The sequence below is a fragment of the Silurus meridionalis genome, chromosome 1, assembly GCF_014805685.1.
Source record: "Silurus meridionalis isolate SWU-2019-XX chromosome 1, ASM1480568v1, whole genome shotgun sequence".
NCBI classification, from domain to species: domain Eukaryota; kingdom Metazoa; phylum Chordata; class Actinopteri; order Siluriformes; family Siluridae; genus Silurus; species Silurus meridionalis.
The window spans coordinates 7,680,161-7,704,355 of record NC_060884.1 but is presented as its reverse complement, the minus strand read 5'-3'; the positions used below and the strand labels follow the sequence as shown (position 1 = coordinate 7,704,355).

The 24,195-nt window shown below is 39.3% G+C and overlaps 2 protein-coding genes across 6 annotated transcripts in view; one reads left to right on the top strand and one right to left on the bottom strand.

The window, feature by feature from the left end:
- The window catches only part of agap1 (ArfGAP with GTPase domain, ankyrin repeat and PH domain 1), a 142,860-nt gene extending 137,265 nt beyond the window's left edge, over positions 1-5,595 (top strand). For all 5 annotated transcript variants that reach the window (XM_046845849.1, XM_046845842.1, XM_046845834.1 and 2 more), the window contains 2 exons: positions 190-445; positions 2,195-5,595. In XM_046845849.1, the coding sequence (XP_046701805.1) occupies positions 190-445; positions 2,195-2,407 (469 nt within the window). In that variant the 3' untranslated portion in view covers positions 2,408-5,595. The remainder of the gene's footprint in view (positions 1-189; positions 446-2,194) is intronic.
- A 6,110-nt stretch (positions 5,596-11,705) lies between these two features.
- Positions 11,706-15,500, bottom strand: gbx2 (gastrulation brain homeobox 2). The gene is made up of 2 exons (XM_046853929.1): positions 14,522-15,500; positions 11,706-13,072 (listed from the first exon to the last, which is right to left on the bottom strand). Exons 1-2 carry the CDS (start codon positions 14,997-14,999, stop codon positions 12,561-12,563), a joined length of 990 nt encoding a protein of 329 aa, XP_046709885.1. The 5' UTR covers positions 15,000-15,500; the 3' UTR covers positions 11,706-12,560.
- Between the last annotated feature and the right edge of the window lie 8,695 nt (positions 15,501-24,195).

Genomic DNA, 24,195 nt, shown 5'->3' with positions numbered 1-24,195 from the left:
GATTCCAGGACATTGCTTCCAGAAAAGTAAAGTGCAGCCAATACCAAGCTACATAAATCCCTGAACTCCTTCAGAACGAGAGCAGAGTCTAAATATTGCTCCAGTGTGAACATATATAACATATACTTTAACTTTCTTTCGGTCCCCCAATACTGATGCTTTGTGTGGGTGTGTGTGTGTGTGGTTCAGGGAGGAGCGTGAACGCTGGATCCGGGCCAAGTACGAGCAGAAGCTGTTTGTGGCGTCTCTGCCATGTGTGGATCTGACTCTGGGCCAGCAACTTCTGCGTGCTACTGCTGAGGAGGACCTGCGGTTAGTGGTGCTGCTGCTTGCACACGGCTCACGAGATGAGGTGAACGAGACATGCGGTGAGGGAGATGGCCGCACTGCGCTGCATCTAGCCTGTCGCAAGGGCAGTGTGGTGATCACGCAGCTCCTCATCTGGGTATGGATACACACACACACACACACACACACACACACACACTGTCAGGGATGGGCAGTATTTATGATGCGTGTCTTTCAAATATAAAATAGGATTTTGTCATTTGTATTTTAAAATGGCTTCATATTCTGTATCAAAATACAAATAACTAGTGTTTTGTAGTTTTTAGATACTGTAAAACATTTTGTAAGAAGTCTACTTGTGGACATCATAAAAATGCGGCATCTGATTGGTGCCTACTCAGTAGTTTGTCCAGACCTGTTGAGATCAGAACAGAAAACTGATCCATATGTTACATCAACACTATTCCTTCTTAAAATAAACCTCTTGTTTTTTTCTCTAATTTCACACTAGAGTACATCTTACCAAAGATGTTCTAATTGAGTTTTATCCAACATTTTAATAGATACTAAAAGCTACTAAAAACCGTATAATTCAATTAAATGTAGATATTAAGAGTTTTGGATTAGCTATATGGACATATCTGTAAAACACATTCACTGCTTATTCTGTAACATACAATATAATCCAAAGGCACTGCTCTGCTGATGCATCACAAATATGTTTTACTAACTCGACTGAGTGTAAAAGCCAGATTAGGTCAGAGGAGTTAGCTGCTGAAACAAGTCATCTGGGAATTCTAAGAGGCTTCCGTTTGACGACACATTGCACTTTGCTGTGGGGTGTTATATTTTGCCCTATGTAGTCCATTTGTAAGGAGAAGATGCCACTTGGTATTATCATAGTCTGACAATTGCTTGTACTATAGAAAAAAGCTAGGAATAAGTGCTTTTAGTACTGGTGGTAACTTTATTGCCAAGATGGCATTCCAGTGGATAGACTTTACTGCAGGTACTCTTGCTACTTTTGGTTTATTTGGTCTCTTTTTCTCTTACACACGCACAAGTTCTTATAAAAAGCAGTCTAACAAATGATTACAGCTTCAGAGCTTTACAAAAACAGTTTGACCTCTATATGTAGTTTACACCGATCAGGCATAACATTCTGACATTATAAAATTATTTCTGGTGAAGTGAACAGCACTGATTATCTCTTTGTAATGGCACCTGTTAGTGGGTGGGATTTATTAGGCAGCAAGTGAACATTTTGTCCTCAAAGTTGCTGTGTTAGAAGCAGGAAAAATGGGCAAGCGTAAGGATTTGAGAGAGTTTGACAAATTGTGATGGCTAGATGACTGGGTCAGAGCATCTCCAAAACTGCAGCTCTTGTAGGATGTTCCCAGTCTGCACTGGTCAGTATCTATCAAAAGTACTCCAAGGAAGGAATAGTGGTGAACCTGCGACAGGGTCCTGAGCGGCCAAGGCTCATTTATGTACGTGGGAAGCAAAGGCTGGTCCATTTGTTCCGGTCCAAGTTAAATTGCTGAAGAAGTTCATGCTGTTAATGCTCAATGGGTCAGAACTGTTTGGGCAGCGAAAGGGGGAATTTTAGGCAGGTGGTCATAATGTTATGCCTGATCAGTGTATGTGCTAGTAGTAAATAATCTGTACATTTATTGATTATTTGATGTTTTATATTGTGTTAATATTTTTTGACCTCTGCATTTGAATAAAATATTTATAGAAAATCTTCTGCATTACCCCAAACATTTGGCTGATTGTAAATACGTGTGTGTGTGTGTGTGTGTGTGTGTGTGTGTGTGTGTGTGTGTGTGTGTGTATGTGTATGTATGTGTATAAAAGTGTGTATGATTGTTTCGTAACACTTTGCGTTTCTGTGTCCCTTCAGTATGGGGTAGACATCATGGCACGAGATGCCCACGGCAACACGGCACTGGCATATGCACGCCAAGCCAACAGTCAGGAGTGTGTGGATGTGTTGCTGCAATATGGCTGCCCGGACGAGCGCTACCCACTCATGGCAACACCCAACCTCTCACGCAGAAACAACAACCGCAACAACAGCTGCAGCAGCAGCACAGGCAGCACTGCTCTTATCTGACACACACCCAGCCTCCATACTCAGACAAATAAACGCTCACCTTCATATCCATTTGCATAAATGCACACTTGCCCTCACCACACATCCCCCTTCCCCCCCAGCTCTTTCTCCTTTTTGCTAGAAACAGATTTGAAATCATGAGAAATACATACTTCACCACGATGACGAAGACAAAACAGTAACAGAACCACTGAGTTTGCACTCGCACTGCCTCACACCACCACTAGCTTGTCTTGAGGAAGTTATTCTTCCCATTCTACTTGCCTAACCAATCACACAGTCGCCCCTACGCCAGGTGACCTGTGATCAGAGAATGCACCAACCCCAACACGATGGTTGGAGAAACTGTCTGAACCTGCTGCTGCCTCCATCCACTAACGCTGCAGGACACATGACTGGAGATGAAGATGAGGCCAAATCAGAAGCTAAGTGAATGGCAAGCGACACATCCGTTCAGATTCAAAGCAACCCGGTCCTCATGCACTTTTCCTTGCTGTTTATTGCGTCACTAAAATGGACAAGAAGTGACGCTGGATCAGTCCCAGAGATCCTAGACAACTTCTGCAGTGCTTTTTTTTTTTGCTTGGTGTTTAAAATGCACATGTTCCATGTCTTTACTCATTTCTTCCCTTTATCAGCCTTTCAGCCAAATGTTTAGTAAAACTATGTAAAATTCTGCCCTTTGTACAATTTTGTTCCTTTGTTTTTTGTTTTTTTTTTGTCATTAATGTGAAAAGACAATAATGCAAAGACCTTTTGGGAAAACATTCAGATATAACAGAAAGAGGCTTGTCCTTGTTTTCTTTTGATTGAGTGACTGAGTGGTACGGAGTTCCGAGGGCATTTGTGGACCATGTGAAATATCTAAACTCTCTGTGTGAATGGACCACACTTATGTGCCCATATCTTTTATTATTCTATAGTCTGTTTTGCAGAACTAAAGGGAATTTTCTACCTGATTAATAGTTGTTGTTGTTTTTTTTCCCTCTGCTGCTGCATGCTTCTTTCTCCGCTGCAAATGATCAGGTCTTATTTAGCCGATTTCGTCAGATGATCAACTCTAAAGTGACAAGCTCCCATCTCCATTTCCTGAAGGGGCTCGTCACGATCGAGCGTGCGTGTCTGCGCTCTTATGAGGCCGAGGGACGGCAAGGAGTCTTTCTTATTCACGTTAGCCATATTGATAATATTGATCAGTACAGACTTGTTTCCAGATGAAACAGCATGCAGAGTGGAGCAGGCTCTGACCTCGCAGGCTCGTCAATACAGAATGCGCGGCGTCTGCATTTCTCCCGTGCTTTATGATGGAAACATTAGTGCGGGGAGCGCCTGCAGCCTCATTTACCTGTTCTTACTCAATATTAGGTGCTCAGGAGAACTCTCCTCTATATGCTACATTCTTATTAATGCCAGAAACGCGTGCGTGTGTGCATGCGTGAGTGTGTGTGTCGCGTACGCTCGTGCAGGTTCATTTGTCAGCACTGGTCAAAATGTCTATTCATTACCCGCTCATTACTTGCCGAGGCCTTGGAGTGCAGAGCCCTGTTCGGCTCAGTGAAGAGATGGCTCATTTTTTCCTGCGCTGTATCCTTTTCATCGTATTCACTCTATCACTTAGTCTTTTATAGAAACTCTTTGGTGGAAAACTTGGTGAAAATGAAGAGAATACGTTTTTTTTTTCTTCCCCCCTTTCCTTTTAATGTTCTAGCCTGACATCCATGGGCTTGACGCCAGGCTACATTAAAAAAAATCATACAAATGTGTGTTTACTAGTTCTCTCTCTCTCTCTCTCTCTCTCTCTCTCTCTCTCTCTCTCTCTCTGTCTATCTATCTAATCTTTTTTCTTAATGTCTTTAACTTTCTGTCTTGTGTGTTTTCGTGCTGTACAGGCTCAAGCCATGAATGACCTGTATTTAAGCAATACTAAGCCAGATGAAAGCCAGGCAACTATCTGTAGTAATAATTTTCCCACACTAGTATTGGCTGCTGTGTGGCTCTGAGAAATGTAAGACTCTGTTTCAGGTCATATGTCATAAAGGAGGTTGTGTTCTGTAACATGGCGCCACTAGCTTTAGGGACTGTCACTGAGCAGGTAACACGAGTCTATAGTCTGCATTACTAAATCAAGTAGGAAGATGTCCAACCTGCCAGGGGTTCTGGGTTTTAAAGATAATGTAGGGACGAAGCCTGATCTCCAAAACCTCTGTGTCTTCTTAAGGGCACTGTGGAATGAGACATGGGTCAAAGAGAGTGTACAGAGTTTGAGTTTAATTGAAAGGTATAAGATGTTAAGTGTTTGTATATAATGTAGCAGATCTGTAGAGGTCTCAGTACCAGACACAGTTATTTATGACACGATGCTTTAACGCATACACACAAACATTGATTATATTAAGCAACCCACACTTTCATGCCCACTTCATGCCCTTTCCGTGAAAGCCTGACTTTTTTCGATTTCTGCGTGCATGAATGTAAATTTCCTCATAAATATCCAACAGGTGATGTTTTTTCTTATTTCTCGTCTCATTTACCTTTTTTTTTCTTTCCTTTTTACTCTTTTCTCTATTGGAAGCAACTTTCATCTAGTGGTCCATTTCTCTCATCGTGTGTCCATATTATTGAACTGAGACAGAATGAAGGAGTTGCACCACCACCCACACGACCAATAGCGTGAGAGCAACCAAAGCAGACTCTATACGTCCGTTTTAAGCTGCTTACATGCACCCGTGATTTTTAGACCAGTATCTGCTTGCCGTGTAGCCACCACTTTCTGTACATAGCTGTAAAAAAAAAAAAAAAGAAAAAAAAGTGAAAATCATGTTTTTGCTTTGTTGTTGTTACCTCATTTTGTCGACAGTATGCAGGTGATGTGTCCAATCTCGAGAGACCTGATTATTTATAAGCGAATATGCTAATCTAAAAAGGGGAGGGGCTCTCACACTACTTATCTTTTTTTTTTTGGTTTTTTTTTTGTTTGTTTGTTTTTTGTTTTTTTTTTTGTTTTTTTTCAAACCATTGGTATCACAATTACATCACTATGATTGATTGTTCTTGTTGTATATCTAATTTTTATTATTATATTGAGTTTGTGTCAGCTGTACAGTTCCATGTTGAAAAATTATACCTGATGCAGAGTCTTATACTGTAATGTGTCTCCTTTCAATAAAGAAAATTACTTCGTAATATAACGCCATGTCCTACTCTCTTAACTTTACTCGGACGTCAAGAAGGTCCTTTGTTAACACTCTAAACACTGCTTCTTCACGGTTTGACGTTCATGTATGATTAAAATATGTCCATATTCAGGAGACCACTTTTCCAGCCATATCTGGTTCTTCCCTAAACTGTTAGTATGAAGTTGGAGGCACACGATTGTAGAGTCTTTTAATGGCCCAAACCTGTTCCAGCATGAGCCAGAATCATGAAGATCTGGTTCACATGAGTTGTAGTGGAAGCGCTTGAATGGACTTCTATCAAGCTCTTGCCTCAGTCCAACTCAACACCTATGAAATGAATTGGAAAGCTGACTGCACCCCAGGCCTTCACCCAATCATTACCTGATTTTACTCAATATTCGGTTTTATTTGTAGAGCACTTTTAACTATGTACATTGTCCCAAAGCAGCTTTCCAAAGATAATTAGGCTATAAAGTTTGAATGTACTATTTTAGTGCCTATAAGTTTATCACTAATAAGCGAGCCAGTGGTGACAGTGGCAAGAAAAAGCTCCATGAGAGTATAAGAATGAAACCTTGAGAGGGACCAAACTCAAAAGGAAACCCATAATCATCTGGTTGGCACCGAATGTCCATTCATTATAGTTGTATCATTGTTGAGATGTGCTGTTCAGTGATCGGTTCACTGGTGGGTGCTTAAATCTAGAAAAAATCTTATCACACTCCAAAATCTAGTGGAAAATCTTCCCATAACAGTGGACCATAAGATATGTGGTCCTTTGGTCAGGTGTCCACAAACTTTTGTCCTTAGTGTATATTATGTGAACAAATGATCTATGTTAATATTCTGGAACATTACTTTGAGATTGACTAAGCTGTGACCATGCTGAGATTTATCCAGCAGCTGCAGCACAAACTGACAAGCATGTGCTTCTTAATCATTGTTAGTAAAATATTTAATAATGTTTAAGTAAATATTACGGGGATGTCATTTATGCAAAATGTGACCAGAAAAACATCTTTACAGGAGAAACATTGTGCGGCAATAAACGAGAAATGAAAAATAAAAGAGGAATATGTTTCCTCTGTGTACTAATCATGTTGCTGTCTGCATGTAGAGATGATGTTTGGTAAGTAGCCATTTCAACTTCACTCCTGTACAATGAGTTCATTCACTCAGTGATTTAAATGCAGGTGTGTGACGTAACAAAACGCTCCTATCACCAAAGAGAACGCGCAGATGTCTGAGTGCAACCCGGTGATGACTTGCACCATCGAGCACCACTCACTTTTTTTTTTCAGTAAGTGTCGCAATCTATTTTTCCCGCTGCTATTCGAGTGAAGAGGCTCGTGTAGATGATGAAGCTCATTTATAAATCTGATTTTGAGGACATCAGACCTGAGGCTAATGTGTATGATGCTCACTTCCCACTTGTGAACCTGTAACTCTCACATTTCACTTATGCTTTTTAAAAAAATTTTATGTATTTATTTTATTTTTTGATAAATACATTTATGCTGGTATAAAGGCTTTCATTCAGAACACTGTAATTCATAAGGACGTAAACAGGGTAATGATCTGTTCCACAAAGTTTGTGGAAACCTGACCCAAACACTTGTGGGCTTTTTAAACACTCTATTCCACATTTAGTCTGAAATTGCTTTTATAATAATGTGATTGTGGGGATTTTGCTCATTCAGCCACAAGGGCAGGTCAGGTGCTGATGTAGTGTGAGGAGGGGTGTAGTCAGTGGTCCAATTCATTCCATAGATGTTCAATAGGGAGCTCTATAGCAGGCCAGTCATCTTTCACTCCAACATTTAAAAACCATATCTTTAAAATCTCTCCATGGAGCTGGTTTTGTGCACAGAGACATTGTCATGCCCCTTTTGAATAATTTAGACCCTTTTCTCCGAGTGACGAAAAATCCTAATGTTATACTGTAGCATACAAAGACATTCTATACAACTGAATGCTTCCAACATTATGCCAACATTATGAGTGTTTACGTACTGTTGGCTATTTTATTATTTTATAGTTGTTTTGTTTTGTTTTGTAAAGCAGAAATGTGTGTAATTTCATTCAATTTCTTGCTATAATATGCATCCATTGTTTGTTATAATGTAGATGTTGCCTACACTTGTTTTTTCATTTTATTACAGTGGATCAAAACACAAATCAACTGAGCTGATGTTAAATAGAGTATAAAGTCTTACCAAACTGCAGTCCTTCATATTCAGGTTTTATATAATATATTGTGGCTTTCTGATCAGAAGAATGCTCATATTGTGAGTGTAAATTTAATGTTCTAAGGAAATGCATTATTTGAACTTGGTGCCGGTTTAAGACCCAAAATATGGGCTTTTCAGCATTTTAACAGAAATGGCATAAAATACAGAACCAATTTATTGTTGGACTCATTTATTTTGTTAGACCTTACATTTGTGTACAGAAGTGCTATAGAGGCCAAAACCTCTACAGCAGGGGTGTCCAATCTTTTCCACAAAGGGCCAGTGTGGGTTGTAGGTTTTCATTCCAACCCAGCAAACTTTATACAGTTTCAAAAACAAAATTGACAGTAATAACAAGTCAAATCATTTCATACTGCTTTGGACAGTTGATAGAAAATATATTTGTTAATTTTATAGCAGTAAAATTCTCTGTGTGCCATGTTTACCCTCATAAACACACCTGTGTGTGTGTGTGTGTGTGTGTGTGTGTGTGTGTGTGTGTGTGTGTGTGTGTGTGTGTGTGTGTGTGTGTTTACTTGCAGGCTATTGTGAGACACTCGGACTCTGTGGTATAGATGAAGGCGTTTCATGCTAGGCCCTGTGGACTCTGCTGAGACTCTAATGGGATAATGGTGCTCTAATCTCTCTCTCTCTCTCTCTCTCTCTCTCTCTCTCTCTCTCTCTCTCGCTCTTTCCCTCTCCCTCTGTCTCTCTCTCTCGCCCTCTCTCTCTCTCTATTTCTCTCCCTCTTCCTCTCTCTCTCTATCTCTCTATATCTCAGGAAGCTTTACAAAGCAGCTGGGGAGGGGACAGGAGGACAGTGCTCACTCTCACAAAGGCCCCCTGACCAGAGTGGACAAAGGACGCCTGAGCAGCCTGGGACAGCAGATGTAATTAAAGAGATTAGATGAGACAGAGAGGAAAACCGAACAGTTTGTGAGAGGAAATAGATTCTGTGTGTGTGTGTGTGTGTGTGTGTGTGTGTGTGTGTGTGTGTGTGATATTGTGTTAATATTAAGATAACATTTCTGATATGAAATGATATGAATAATAAATGGAGACAGACACTTATACAGATATGGGACACATACCTATTCATCGCATTGCACCATGCACCATTCCCACCTGGGGATAATTTACAGTAGCTAATTTACCCAATGACATGTTTTTGAAGATGGCAAGAAACCGAAGAACCCAGAAGGAAACCTGCACGGTTATGTAATGTCCTCCACAAACACTGATCCAAGCTTTGAATTAAACTAGAGACTCTGGGAGATCATAATTCAGTTGTCTCTACACAACATTCTAAAATGAATCATGACAACCCGTAGCAGATATACATTTCTAAATAAATCCTGCACATTGAGTGAGACAGCAGTGAATAAAGTGCTATTGTTCTGATGAAAAGGCTGCCAGTGTGGAACATCTTGTCCAAATCCAGTCTGATCATCTCTCATCATAAATCACTCCCACTTCCTAATGTGATAGAGTCCAGTGTGTTAGTGTATAAGCTTCAGGGTATTAACACAGCTGTGTTCATCTGTTTGTGTGTGTGCGTGTGTGTGTGTCTCTCACATTCACACGTTAATGGCATTAGGAATGCAAGAGAGGCCCAGAAATGAGGCGTGAGCAGGGCCATCATGGTGTGATGATAATCTTGCGATGTTCAGAGGAAAGAGGAGCTACTGAAGTGTTTTCTGTAACACACACACTGGTGCTAAAGATTACAATATGAAAACAGGCATTTGGAAAATAAATGAATTTTAATATATATGACTTTTGTTTAAAACAGAAAATGAAAAACCAGTGTTTCTAAATATGTGTATGCAGTTAAAAAGGTGTTAATTAAATGTGATTATTTAATGGATTACATGTGACCATTCATTTATTCACTGTACAATAATTAATGGGAATTCATTCCTCCAAGAAGAATGTATTTAAAATGATATTTTAATACTTCATGCATATCTAAGTCCTAACTAATGAAACATCCTAAACCAATATAGGGTCTGATGTAGAAGACTGCATGTGTCATTTGCATTAAGAGAATGTCTCGTGGTTTATAGACAGTAATGCAGTATTAATCAGATACACATATATGAGTTGGAATAAAAAAATTGCTGACTGCTGCCTCCTGGAAGAGCATGATCTATGTGATTCCATTCATAAAATGTCCAATGAATTGCTTTATTATTTGCCTTGCACATACAAATTTGGTCAGTTGAAGAAGTGTGTGTGTTGGTGTGTGTGTGTGTGTGTGTGTGTGTGTGTGTGTGTGTGTGTGTGTGTGTGTGTAAGGGGCTCAGACGACTTATTGGTCCTCCAACCAGTGCCTATTAGGTGGCATGAGTCTCAGGGCTTGTTCTCCTTCAGAATTAATCATTGGAGGTTAATTTGAGCCTCAGACAAGTTGCTGTTAATTTAGTGCGCAAGCGACACGAAGGAGTGAAAAGCTGAGGGCCTGGCCGATCCCCCTGGGGCCCATTTATCTGTCAGCCACGACGGCTGGCCTTGATTACTATTTGCAAAAAAAAAAAAAATCATTAGAGTTAAAGCAATTGTCAGATCTCCCTCTGTTTCTCTCTCAAGCTCACACTTTGGCCATTTTGTTTCTTTCTATAGCTTTTACCTCATAGATATCTTATGATGAATTCAGTGCACATTTAGGCACTTGAGCCGTGTGTGTGTGTGTGTGTGTGTGTGTGTGTGTGTGTGTGTGTGTGTGTGTGTGTGTGTGTGTGTGTGTGTGTGTCTGTCAGTGATGTATGGATAAGAGCTTATCTAGCCCGCTGAGGCTCCCTTATGGACAGAAACTCAGCTCCTATAAATCTGTATTTTACTCTTCCCACTAGGGAGAAGTAGAGCTAGTGTGTGAGTTTAATAAAGAATATGTTGTTGGAGAAGTTCAAGCACATGAATTAGTACAGAAATACAGACTGTGTGCATGTTTTGCACTTCTATCTATCTATCTATCTATCTATCTATCTATCTATCTATCTATCTATCTATCTATCTATCTATCTATCTATCTATCTATCTATCTATCTATCTATCTTTCTTTCTTTCTTTCTTTCTTTCTATTCGTTTCTGCGTTTCTCTGGAGCGCTTCAGCAAACATCACTCACCATCACTTCACTGCACATCACCATTCATGTAATACTGTTTTTTTTTTTTTTTTTTCTCAGAAATGAAGATAATTTTACAATAAATTTTTTTGAAAAATTTATATTAATAATTGCATGGAATGAAAAGCGGAAATCTATTTTCCATTTTAAATTTAATCAATTTGGAAGCTTTATTTCATTATTATTTTTATTTTACCAAAAAAATCTTTTTGTTTAAATTAATACAACCCAAAAATGAGGTAAAGGTTAGTATCTATAAATAGGTGCAACATACATTTATTTGTATGATGTTAAATTGCACATGAATGGGTTTGTGATTTTGTCTGCGTGCAAAACGAAATACTTCGTAACCCCCAACACACACACACACACACACACACACACACACACACACACACACACACACACACACACAATTATCCTATTTATAACATCGTTGCCTTACGTTTCTATTAACTGCAACTGCTCTTAAATCAGGCAGGTAAAATAATAATAATAATAATAATAATAATAATAATAATAATAATAATGATAAAAGTAATAATAATAATAACAAAAGTAGTAATAATAATAATAATAATAATAATAATAATAATAATAATAATAATGATAAAAGTAATAATAATAATAACAAAAGTAATAATAATAATAATAATAATAATAATTATTATTATTTAGTGGGTCTTTTACATGGCAATAAAAGCATTTCAAACCCATTCAATTTGTAATTAAGTGAATAAAAGCACCAGGCTCAGAGGATTTCACAATCACGTTCCACTTTAATGCACACAATCTCAACTCAATAAACTCTTCGCAGGTTAGCAACTCTTTTTCACAATATGAAATAAATTAGCAGCGTGCCCTCATGGAGTTACAACAACTAAACAGAACAAAAATAACAAATAGCAAATCAGGAGAATCAGGTGAATTGATTAAAAAAAACGAAAAACAAAACAAAAACAAAAACAAAAAATCCCACATAATAACAGAACAGATCATAATCTCGAAGGCAGGACTGTTTCCTCAGTGCTTCAGCAGATCAGAGCCGGAAAAGTGCTCCATGTATTCACCATCATCACCATCATCACCATCATCATCATCATCATCTCTGTTCCAAAAAAACCAAAACGCACACACACACACGCGCACACACACGCGCACACTAAACAACAGAGAAACAAAACGAAAGAGAACTTCACATTCTTTGAAATCTACAGGGAATTAATTTATTTATCGATTCAGTCTCTCTCTCTCTCTCTCTCTCTCTCTCTCTCTCTCTCTCTCTCTCTCTCTCTCAGTGTGTGCTCCTGTCTCTCTGCCCAGTTACCAGAACATGGGCCGCGTCCCAATCCTCATTACACTGTATGTAGTATAACACACTCCCTATGTGAACACTTTTGGATGTGTGTTATTTTGTCGCAGTGTTCAGTATAAAAGTCTCTTTTCGTGACCGGGAATTCTGGTGAAATAAACCGCTTGTTCTCGTGTGAACGCAGAGGGAGAAATCCGCGTATAAATGGACTATATTCAGATTTCACAGGTGGCTTTGTGTAAACGTGTCTCTCGCCTCGGTTCAATTTGTTGGAGGGTTTTAGTTTTTGGTCCAGAGCCCCAGTGCAGGTCACGGCCTGGCCTGCTCCAGCTGCTGATGCTGACTCCGGATGGCGAAGCGGCTCACGTGCACTGGGATAGGGACCACGATTTTGGGGTTCCGGGACGGCTCGCCCGCCTTGGTGTTCACGTTGCCCGCCTTCACGCGCTTCCACTTCGCCCTGCGGTTCTGAAACCAGATCTTGACCTGCACCTCGCTGAGTTTCAGGGCGTGCGCGATCTGCGAGCGTTCCGTCAGTGACAGATACTTCTTGCAGTGGAATTCTTTCTCGAGCTCCAGTAGCTGCTCGCTGGTGAACGCCGTCCGCCGCCGGCGGTTTTTCCCTCCCGAGGACGCGCTGCCCGAGCGCGCGCTCTCCTCCAGGCCCGCGCTCGCGTCACCGTCGTCTTTGGCGCACAGAGGGTTGGACGCGGGGGCCATGTTGTCGTCCGAGCTGTAGTCAAGGTCGCTGTCCATGGAGAAGCTCTCGTCCTTCCTGGTGCACTCGTCTTCCTTGGGATCGTCCTTTCCGTGACTCCTCACTGCAAAAACATGCATTGGAAAATAACACGTTAATAATAAGTCAATTATAAGTTTGCGCGTGGAGTAAAAACGCCCCCTGAAAACAACCGGACCAAACGAGGTTGCGTTCAATTAGTGCCACTTGGATAATTTATTATTATTGTTATTATTATTATTATTATTATTATTATTATTATTATTATTATTATTATTTGTCATTGATATAAATATTTCTGTTTGCACCCTAAAGGTGAAAGCCATTTTTGCTGGTGCAAAACAAACAAACACAAAAAAACTTGAGACTTGTTTAATACAAAAATGTAGAAGATTTAAAAATATATATATATATTTGGAAGATTTTTGTTTATTAATTGTAGCAATTACAAAATAGCAAAATGACCTATTTACTATTTTTAAATGCATTTTTATTTACAATCATTCCATTAAAAAGAAACTTTTTCAAATGATCGCAAACATTTCAAACGATCAGATCAGTAGTTTTTATATTTTATTTATATTATACACCACGCTTTATGCTTCTTCTGTCAAATTGGAGACAATTATGAATAAGGAATGATTCCAAATGATAAATGGACATTTGGTGCCACTCAGAAGATGATGGGTTCTTCTCAAGGTTTCTTCCTCATACCATGTCAGGGAGTTTTTTTTTATATCTTCTCACTGTATCCACTGCTTTGCTCATTAGGGCATACACTTGTAGATACTGACATATAAATTCATGTTATTTCTATAAAGCTGATTTGGGACAATGTCTAATGTTAAAAGCGCTGAAACTGAATTGGAATGAATTGTACAGTCAGGATGGTCCTTTAAACTTCTCGATGGAGACATTGCTTTCTCTTTACTGAAACCCTGAAGCAGGACATCCTCTTCCTCCATCCCTCAATTAAACAGGACTGAATTAAGGAAGTCATGTGCACTTCACCCCCAGGCTCTAGTCTTTGAACTTCTTTAATCCGCACCTGATACGTGGCTCTCACGCCGCAGCCCCACACGGATTTCCCCCCGAGGCCTCGAAAATCGTTATGTTGTCATTAACAAATCGAGTGACATTTTACAGGACACCAGTCACTCTTTAGTCTCGAGCTCAAATGAAACCCTCCACTATTCAATTATACGCGTTAATGTCCTACAGAGGGACATAATGATACTGCACATGATTACTTCTGGTCCTAAATATTCATTTACTGCCTTTAATACAAATTCTTATAGTTCAGACGCATTTCAATAAAATCATGTAGAAAAAAATCCAGAGCTGTTATTTTTTATATTCTATAATAAATGATGAAAAGGTGCCATGATGTGTGTCGCTGATATATTTTCCAAACTTTGGTGCGCATTTAAAACTCAAGCATCATTTATTCAATGGGAACAAACCCGTGATATTATACTATTTTACTCCATCTAATAATAATAATAATTCCTAACATGGCTTGTTCTGTACTCACCTGTAGCGCATTGCAGAGGCTCATCGTGGAAGGACAGAAGCGCAGAAGTCTCTTTGGTTAAGACACTTTTTCCGTCTTCTGCCTCCAGTCGGATCTCGTGAGATTTGTCGAACGCCGCGTGTAGAGCCTGCGTGCCGAACTTCCGGGCCGCATCCGGGTGTTGGGGCAAACTGGCCATGAGCGTGGAGGTGAGCGCCATCCCCTGCGCCAAGCTGGAGCAAAACGCGCCCGGTATAGCGGCGAGCTGATGATGATGAGAAGTCTGAGTGAGACCGGGTGGAGGTGGTGGTGGAGGAGGTGGTGGTGGAGGAGGAAGCACTACAGAGCGGTAGGGCATGAACATGGGGTAACCAGTGTACACGAAGTGACCCGGACTGGGCTGCTGCGAGCCGCCGATCAGCGAGTCGATGCTGAAGGCAGTGGTGTTTCCCACCGGACGCTGCATCATGGTGAAGGACGAGCCGAATGCAGCACTCATTAACTCGATTGTTTCTTACTGACAAAGTTGCAAAAGTTTATTTGGGGCAGAGGTGCAGGATTTCCACAGCCTTCATTCGCCGCTCATCCGAACCGGACCACTGTAATACAATCCCGACAAACTGAGCATGGGTGTGTGTTAGAGTACGTGTCAGGTGAGAGCGCAGAGGGAGAAGGATCCTGAGCTCAGCCACCCACACACACACACACACACACACACACACACACACCGCTGCTAATCCTGTGATAGGACTGTAGGTCCGTTTCCGGAGCGAAATCAAAGTCACTGCGTCTGCGTTCGAGGTCTTTTCTCCACGCAAAGCAAAAAATAAAAATGTAAAAAGAATATTTGCGCAAAAAAACCCCAAAATGTGCGTATCTCAGTCTGCACCCAGATACCCAGGATACCCTTTTTGTCGTATCTTCGTTGTGATCCACTTCAATTCGCTTTAACTTTATCTTCTCAAGCTCTTCTTGCTGATCCTGACTGTTTGTGATCAGATGCTACTGCTGATGATCTGAGAGTTTAAATTGCGCTCCTTGGGTTTAAGCGCCCCGATCGCGCGTCCAGACCACGCCCACAAAACAACCTGCCCTTCCTATTGGTCCGTCTGAGCGCGTGGACACGAAGCTTCCGTGAACGCGTCTCCTTTTGTCGGATTCGGTAAAGTGCTGAACAGCATCTCTGTACATCTTCAGCGATCTACAGCCACCATTCAGCTGTCACTACTGTCCCATACTGACTAATAACAGCTGCAGGGATGATCAGATTTAAGATGTGCAAAAGATGATGAATAATAAGGTGAGAAATAATGATCATGATCATATTCTCCAGTTCCAAAGCAACAGTTCAGGTTGTCCTGTAATATCTTAATATATCTTAAGCTTTAATAAAAAAAGGTGTGCTATTTTATAGTTCATTTAATTCATACTGCCAAATATGTAGACTGCAGTAAAAAATAAAAAATTTAATTATAAATTCAAAATATATTTTGTTGATATATTAGATAACAGTTTTTAAAACACAGCTTTGAGTTTAGCTCTTATTGAATCCCTTTGCACCTTCACACACACACACACACACACACACACACACACACACACACACACACACACACACACACACACACAGTTGATGCACAATTAATGCTATATGTATACTGAAATCCAACTCAAATCATAACTCAATTCAACTCTAATCATTGTGCAATAAAAATGGATGTTATTATATTATATTATATTATTAATTATTATATTATATTATATTATATTATATTATATTATATTATATTATATTATATTATTACTTTGTTTATTTATATCAAATAAAACCAAATGGCTCTCAGCAGATCCGGCAGATCAGTCTTCAAACAGACATTTTCCGCATCAAGAAATTAAACATTCAACAATTCATCGAAAAATATTATAAACTCTGCATTTATTTGTTCCTGGTTTGGTATTTTTACACTTCTACCTATAATTGTCAATACTACATAGTGTATCTTTAAAGCATTAATGTAAAAGTATATTACCCATTTTACTGAGCACACCACACACACACACACACACACACACACACACACACACACACACACACACACACACACACACACACACAAACACACACACACACACCACTGCTTGGCTGAATATATATTAAACTGAAACACAATGTGTTTTGTGACATTCATTCGAACTAACATTTCTTTTAATGCATTTGCTTAAATCATATAAAGCCCTAGAAGGTCACGTTGGTCCATTTTCTCGAAGCTGCTTGTGTAAAGAATTTTAATAATTTCTAATTGAATTTTTAGTTGCGTATCTTCCTCATTATCATTTCATACGGCGTTGATATGTATTTATCTTGTTATAGAGTTCAGATAATTGAAGAAATTGTTGGTGCGAAAGACCTGCAGCCACATGTTTATTTATTTATTATAATCATGTGCTTCAACCAGATCATTAAAATCCATGTAAGCCCTTTTTGTACATGGCCCAAATTATTCTTAATCTTCAGGGACTTTTTCCGCACCCACCCTAAACCCATGACCTCTGATCTGCCCCCCCTGAACCACCCGCCCCGATCCAAATCAAGGACACCCCCTTCCCTGCACAGGGTCACAGGGACACTGTCTCATTAAAAGGAGCCTGAGCTCCAACTGCAATGCAGACATTAAATAGCAGTATTTTTCAATTAGCACTGACAAATTCAATCAAAATTCCATAGATTAGAACGAAATGAGGCATGGGTCATTTACAAGGGGATTTAATTGCACAGCCATTAGACAAATAGTACAGCAGTCACTGTCTCATTATCAATCATGTGGAGGCATCAATAGAAAAAGGAGAGAGAATTGGAGGGTGTGTGTGTGAGGGGATGGGATGGGGTGGGGTGGGGTGGTATGGGGTGGTGTGTCATGGGGAAGGGGGGGGTAACACTCTCTCTAATATGCTGCCATAGCACCAGCACTGGAGAGCAGTTAATAAATACCCCCCTCTGTACTTATAAATTATCCAGTTTAATTAACAACATGAATTCTGATTGGAATATGATTTAATTAAACCTTTCCTGCATGGTGGTGTGTGGGGTCATCCATTATGTGGAAGTAAGGGAAGCATTACTGCAGGCTAAATTAAGGAAGGGCCCTAGAGACACTGACTGCCCTTAAGACCTTCAGCACGGGAACAATAAAGTGCAACAGTGGCGATAATGGTTGCCGAATATCCACGCTCAGACTAGCACACCTTTCTTCACCATGCATGAGCTGCAGTATATCACATGCCAGGACATATGGCACTTGTGCTGAAATGCCCCTTGCATTTGGAAATGGTTTACTCACTGGGTGAACCAATTAAAAGGCTCTTATTGCTGCTGGACGCAGTTTTGCCGGGAAATGGATTCGGAAACGTTGCCCGAAGCATTTGACCATTCAACATTATTTAGTTACCGTGTCTCAGGCTCAACCTTTTCATCAAGACCCAAATGTCAGCTATAATTTATTCGGCACAGTTCGCCTCTTCCAATGAAAACATGACTCGCTGTTTCCTTCACTCCTGATTCAGATGTATTAGGAAAGGCCACAGGCATGGCGCTTTTTCTGCAGTCTACACTTTTAATTCTCTCTGATTGTGTTGAAGACAGCTATTAAAAAATCCCTGGCCTTTTGGCCCTTCGATTTTGGATCATTTGATCTAAATTAAATTGATTTATTAACCTTTAAACTGTCCCTGGACAATGTGAGATCAAGCCTGGCGAATTTGTTCTTCCTAAGGTGCAAAGGAATAAGTACAGGGCTTATTGATCCTCTTCTCCAGTCAAGTGGTGCTCATGATCTCCCATATAAGTCAATATTCACAGAGGCAGAACAAACACTGCATTCTCACACTGGGGGATTGGAGAGGAACTGTGCATATTATACTGTATCAGCATTGAAGAATTGCTCTCTCATCAGCTCGTCTCATGTCTAAAGCAGTCAAAGTCTTTAATGTGCAATTCAGACAGTCTAAAAACTTTTCCCTTCTTTTTACTGTAGATAAAATTTCTTATACATACATTTTATTATACAGACATAATGTCATATTTACCTACATGTATGTATATATTTTGCTCTTTGATGTTGCTCAAAGCTGGACACATTGTATTTTTTCATGTTTAATCTACTTGTGGCTTTAAAAAAATAAAAAACGTCACATACAGAATCATATGTTTGCTGTGATTATGGGAGTAACGTGTGCTAGTGCATTTTTATTTATTGATTTATTATGAAAATTTCAGAACACAGAAAAATACAGAATGACAATTCATTAAATATGCCAGTGATCAATAAAGGATTGCATTTTTTTATGTGGAATGTGCAATATCTCTGCCGTGTGCCATGTGACAGCATGGTTATAATGTGATGTACAAAATAGGAATTAACTTAAAAAACTCCCATGTGTACATGAATAATTGACATAAATGTCAAGCATATGAGAAATATATACAAAAATGTGAATACATTGTCCAAATGCTGCATGTAGAGAAACTTGGGAATACGACAAAATACCAACTTGTATTCACTCTGCTTTAAAGCCTACCAGGATTTGTATTTAGTGAGCATGAAGCGGTTTGAACATATGCTTTAGGGCTACTCTGTCACCTCGTTGATTAGGCCAATTGGTTTTTTGAGGCAGATATTTGTATCACTTGGTGCATTTTTACCGCCAGTCACGCTTAATAAAATAAGTCTTGAGTGCTGCAGTAATCGTCACATTCTGCATTTCATTTGTAGCGCACCGTGCATTAAACTGTTCACACTATGACACGACGCCATGGCCCAATTCATCTTGTTTTATAAAAGAGAGGAAATGAGGTGAGGCATCAGTGATCCAAGCCTTAGGGGCACATTTTCAAGACAGATGAATGACGGGGGCAGTCACAGCACTGGTGCAAAATTTGTGCAGAGGAGTTAGTGGGTAGAGCTGTACACCTACAGCATGTCCTGAAATATCACTGCTTCTGTTATTCTGTCACCACATGTAGAGTGGCATTATATGCATTAACATACTTTGTGAGCACAGGCATCCATAGACAAACATCACTTCATTAAAAACCTAATGAGTGTATGTATGTGGCATTAAAATAACAGCCTGTGTAGTGTGCATGTAGTGTGCATGACGTCCAACAGGAGGCCAGAGCTTCTTTTTCACTTCCATTTGTTTGCTTGTGCCTTTGGTTTTTGTGGGACCCTAAAACAACAAACCATCTTACACTACAGCCTTTAATTTACAGCGCACTATAATGATTTATTTTATTACATTTTATTAATTAAATATCTATGATAAGTTTAAATGTAGCAGAATTTATAATAAAGCGTATTTATATTTAAAAACAATAATTTGATTTCATTTTGTCAGGTGGTCTTCAAAATGTAGGGACACACACTTTGACCAGGAGCGAGGCTAGAAAAAAAAGATATTCAAATCATAATTTTTGAGCATTTTTTGTAAATGCAGTTCAAACCTTCAAAATCCAGGTGTCTTGCACACACCTAATTAAAGGCTATAGTTATTTTAAAACTCCTTGCAGTTGTTCAGTAACAGACCTCGATCACAGCATTGCTTAAAGCATTTTTCTGCAAGCAGGGAAGCCCTCTCTGTGTGAAAACGCCTATTTAACAAACAGAATCTAATGATTCAAGTATTATGCAGATGTGTATCAGTGTATTTGTTTGTTAGAACAATAGAGCATATATTTCTGATCTTTCCATTTAAAGACCTCAAATCCTTTTAATCTTTATTCATACATTTGCATGGTGCTTAAAAACAACAGATTTTCATTTGTTTAAACAATGTTTAAACAAAAACCTTATAAATTAAGTGACCAGTCATTTACAGTAAGAATTACTCTGACTTTGTAAGAACTACAACTCCAGATATGACAACCTTTATAAAGTTTATAGAGTTTAATGGCACAAACAATGTAATGTCATTTAAAACAATAAAACAGGTTGAATTGCATTGCTTCATATTTATTACTATGACTCCTTTCTATAGCTCTAATAGAATTAAATCACCTGCCACTTTGGGTTGCAATGGAATTTCCACATTGGCACAAAGCCAGGTTTATTAATTGTATATATCATGTCTTATTTTTGATCATGTTTTGGGCCTAACGTGACACAAATAAAGACATTTCAATTAGTAGACACTTATTGGTTTAGAAGTACAGGATATCAGTTTCGAGTCTGCCTTCATTGTGGTCTCACACATGGTGGCCATATTAGATCTGATGCAAATTCACCCTTAGGCTACTCACACACACACACACACACACACACACACACACACACACACACATGTCTCAAAAGACGATTATTTAATAATTACATGCTTAATTACTGGTACAGGCGAGAGGACTAAAATAGAGTGGAAGTCTTATGATACTAAAATTGGGTTAGTTCCTTGCTCATTGCCCTTTTTGCCAATTCTTTTCAAGCAAATCTATAAGAAGACTTCAAACAGAAGTAAAATGAATTTCAGTACTCAATAGAATTAACTTTTAATTGTAAGTACAGTGTAGAAAATCAGATCAAAGTGACTCAAATCATGTAGACTTAGCCTTGTTCCAATTTTCTTTTGCTCGGTGTAATTTAAGACTTTGGCAACTTTAATTATAGAGCCATTATAGATAACAGAGCAATCTGAACTCTATCGCTTAGTTCAGGCTCATTATGGCGCATCAGAGTTTTAAAGGAAAGATGAAAAACACCAGGTCAATTACGACCTGCTTGTCAACATGAAAACGTAGAGAGCAAAAGAGACTAGTGAACAGGTAGACGGAGATTCAGAGGAGCGTATAACAGGAAGAATGAGTGAGAGAGTGTCAGCAGCAGGGTTAATCCTGAACCAGCGGACATTTGATGAAGTATTGTAGTTCCACGGATTTGCGGTGGATTCAACATTATTATGGTGAGAGGGCGAGAGTATGCTCAGCCTTCCCGAGGCCTAATGAGTTCTGTCTCCTCATTCTTCATACGCTAATTAGATACACACAGCCTGCTCACCACAGCCACACCAACCTGCACATGCCTATGCAGAACTGTGGCTGTGGCAATGCTTTTATATGATTAGGTGTGTAATGTGTTAGGAACAATAGGCTTTATGCTGGATTAGTGATCTCACTTCTGGAATATTCATTTATTGCCATAATTCTCATTAGCAGTATTTATTAACTTTTGTATGATTAGTAATAAAGTTATGAATCCTTCTAATGATGTCCTGTCATCTTTTACTTGCTACTTGATCCTGTTTATGGCTTCTTTTCAAAGTACAAAATAAATAAATACATAATTCTAGTCTTCATGGGATCCTACGTTAGCGTTCACATTCAGAAAAATCTGCTGTATAAATTTCCAGGACATTTCCATGTATTCATTAGCCAGATCCTTTTATCCAAAGCAATTATTTTATTTGTGAATACAATGAAAGCACAGGGCAAAGCAGTTAAGGGTTAAGATCTTGCTCAAGGGCACAACACTGTCTCTCTGACAGTCCTGGGAATTCATCATTTGTCTTAGCGCCAAAACCTAACCCGCTGAGGTATCACAGTCCCTGCAGACCCACCGTACGAATTATGTGACCTTGAACATTTTAATACCGCGATACTGGGAATTCTTGAAGGAATAAAAAAATAGAACAAAGATAATTTTATTAGTATAAATGCATACTAAAGATTAGCTTCAGGGTCCTAACTTTGTTCTGAACTTAGGGTATGTACCTTATAGAGTTTTGCATTCTCTCCTTGTGTCTGTATGGTTTGCACGTGGTTCTCCCTCACCAAAAAACATGGCACTAGGTAATGTAAGGCATGATCTATTCTGAATGGCCTGTAGGTGCAATGTGAATGTGTTTGGCTATAGTTTGTGTATTTCATAGTGGAACCTGATGTAGAACCCTGCAACTGATAAATGTGAACCAAGTAAAACCTATTTAGAAAGCAAGGAACCCTTAAGTGACCTAAGACAAAGAATCCAGAAGACAAGATTTATAAAAAGCACTAAACCTCACAGCCCATCGCTTTCATCTCATTTTAGTCTAATGAAGAGGGCTTGGGTTAAACTGGCTAGCGGGAAACTCATGCAAAAAATACAAGCTATGTGAATAATCACTTGCACTTCTGGTTTTCCGGGGCCATTAAATGTGCTCATTGGGGTTGTCCCTCCCCAGCTCTAAAAGCCAGCGCCAGGTCTGTGATTTCCCAGATTCCCCTGCTTGAGTGTCTGACCTGTGCAGAGTGGCTGGTAATTAGGTGGTGGGGCAGCGTTGTAATTGACGAGGAGCACACCTGGCTTTGAATGAACAGCTCACCTGGTTCAAGTGTCCCAGCATGTACGCTAACTTCGACCTGTCCAGTTCACTCTCACTGTAGGCACTTTTAGGGAGCTTTTCAAAGGAGCTATAAAGAAGTAACAGGTTTGCACTCCTTCCCACATAACTTTTCTTAAGTCCTGGTAATTATTGCCAGTGGCTACTCTGTAAAAATGCTGCTGTTTCGTTATTGTTCAACTATTGAGACTTAAATTTAGTGTTCAAAATATTGTGCTTTTGCAACGAGGTCCATAATGTGATTAAATCAAGAAATTAGTTTCATTTCTTTGCAACCAGTGCTGAATTGTTACTGCTGGATTATAGTCTGTCTGGAGTTTCAATTGTTCTCTGTATCTTTCAGGTTTTTGAGCACTAGCCCTTTTTACTTTTGTAACTCCTGCAACAATTATTCACTTCTTTCTGGGCAGTTTTTTCATGGGACAAACAATGAGAAGAGCTCACAGAGACATGAACAATTCTGCTGTATAGGTAAAGGTTATTGCTAGCCTGCAAATGTGGCTAACCAGACCCTTCTTCAGTCAGATTTTCACATTAAGCACAAAATAAGCAAATGCTCTCTGTCTGTATTTCTCATTCTCCAAACATTCTTAGTTAAAAATTTTGCAAGAGCAAATAATAAAGTAATAAATGATCTCCTCGTCTCTCTCAATCATGTTTAGTAGCCACTTAACCCAGTCAGGGTCACGGTGGAGAGGGGAGCTTCTCCCTGGAACGCTGGGTGTGAGGCGGGAAAGCCTTTTTGACAGCAAACCAGTTCAATGAATGATGAAGCTTTCAATTTGTTCTTGTTGACAAGATGAAATGATTCATCCTTGATGCTTGGTTGGATTAAGAACACATTTTCAGCACTTATTGGAATTCGGCTTTGCTCAGCGGAAGATGACGTGTATGAGGATGCAAAAACCAATAACAATTTTTGTAAAAAAAACTCTTTAAACTTTCTGTTTATCACAGAACAGGATTCACTGCCAAGTACCGTTGAATAAATAAATCAATGTAAACATGCTTGTCTTTAAACCGTAATGACCCTAATGACTGTTATGTTATAAATTTATGCTAAATGTGCTGTTCGTGTTGCCTGCAGGATCAGACATCATGCTGTGCAGTGATATGAGGAGTCTTCCAGCTGTGTAAAGGAGTTTGTTAAATACCAAAAATCTGATTGATCACACGCAATTTTATATGCTACAAAACTCAGACTAATTAACGAATAATTAGCAAATGATAGAGAATTTCTAGAAATCACGCTTATTAGCATAACATTAATTGCTTTGTTTTATAATACCCAGCTGGCTAATTGTTCGGTAATTGAAGCATTCAAAATGACA

What these genes read in the sequence shown, in the direction of transcription:
- gbx2 (XM_046853929.1), bottom strand. Translation starts at nt 14,999, where the DNA reads ATGAGTGCTGCATTCGGCTCGTCCTTCACCATGATGCAGCGTCCGGTG. An exon ending in GCCTCTGCAATGCGCTACAG is followed by an intron (nt 13,073 to 14,521) that starts GTGAGTACAGAA and finishes ATGTTTTTGCAG; the next exon opens with TGAGGAGTCACGGAAAGGAC.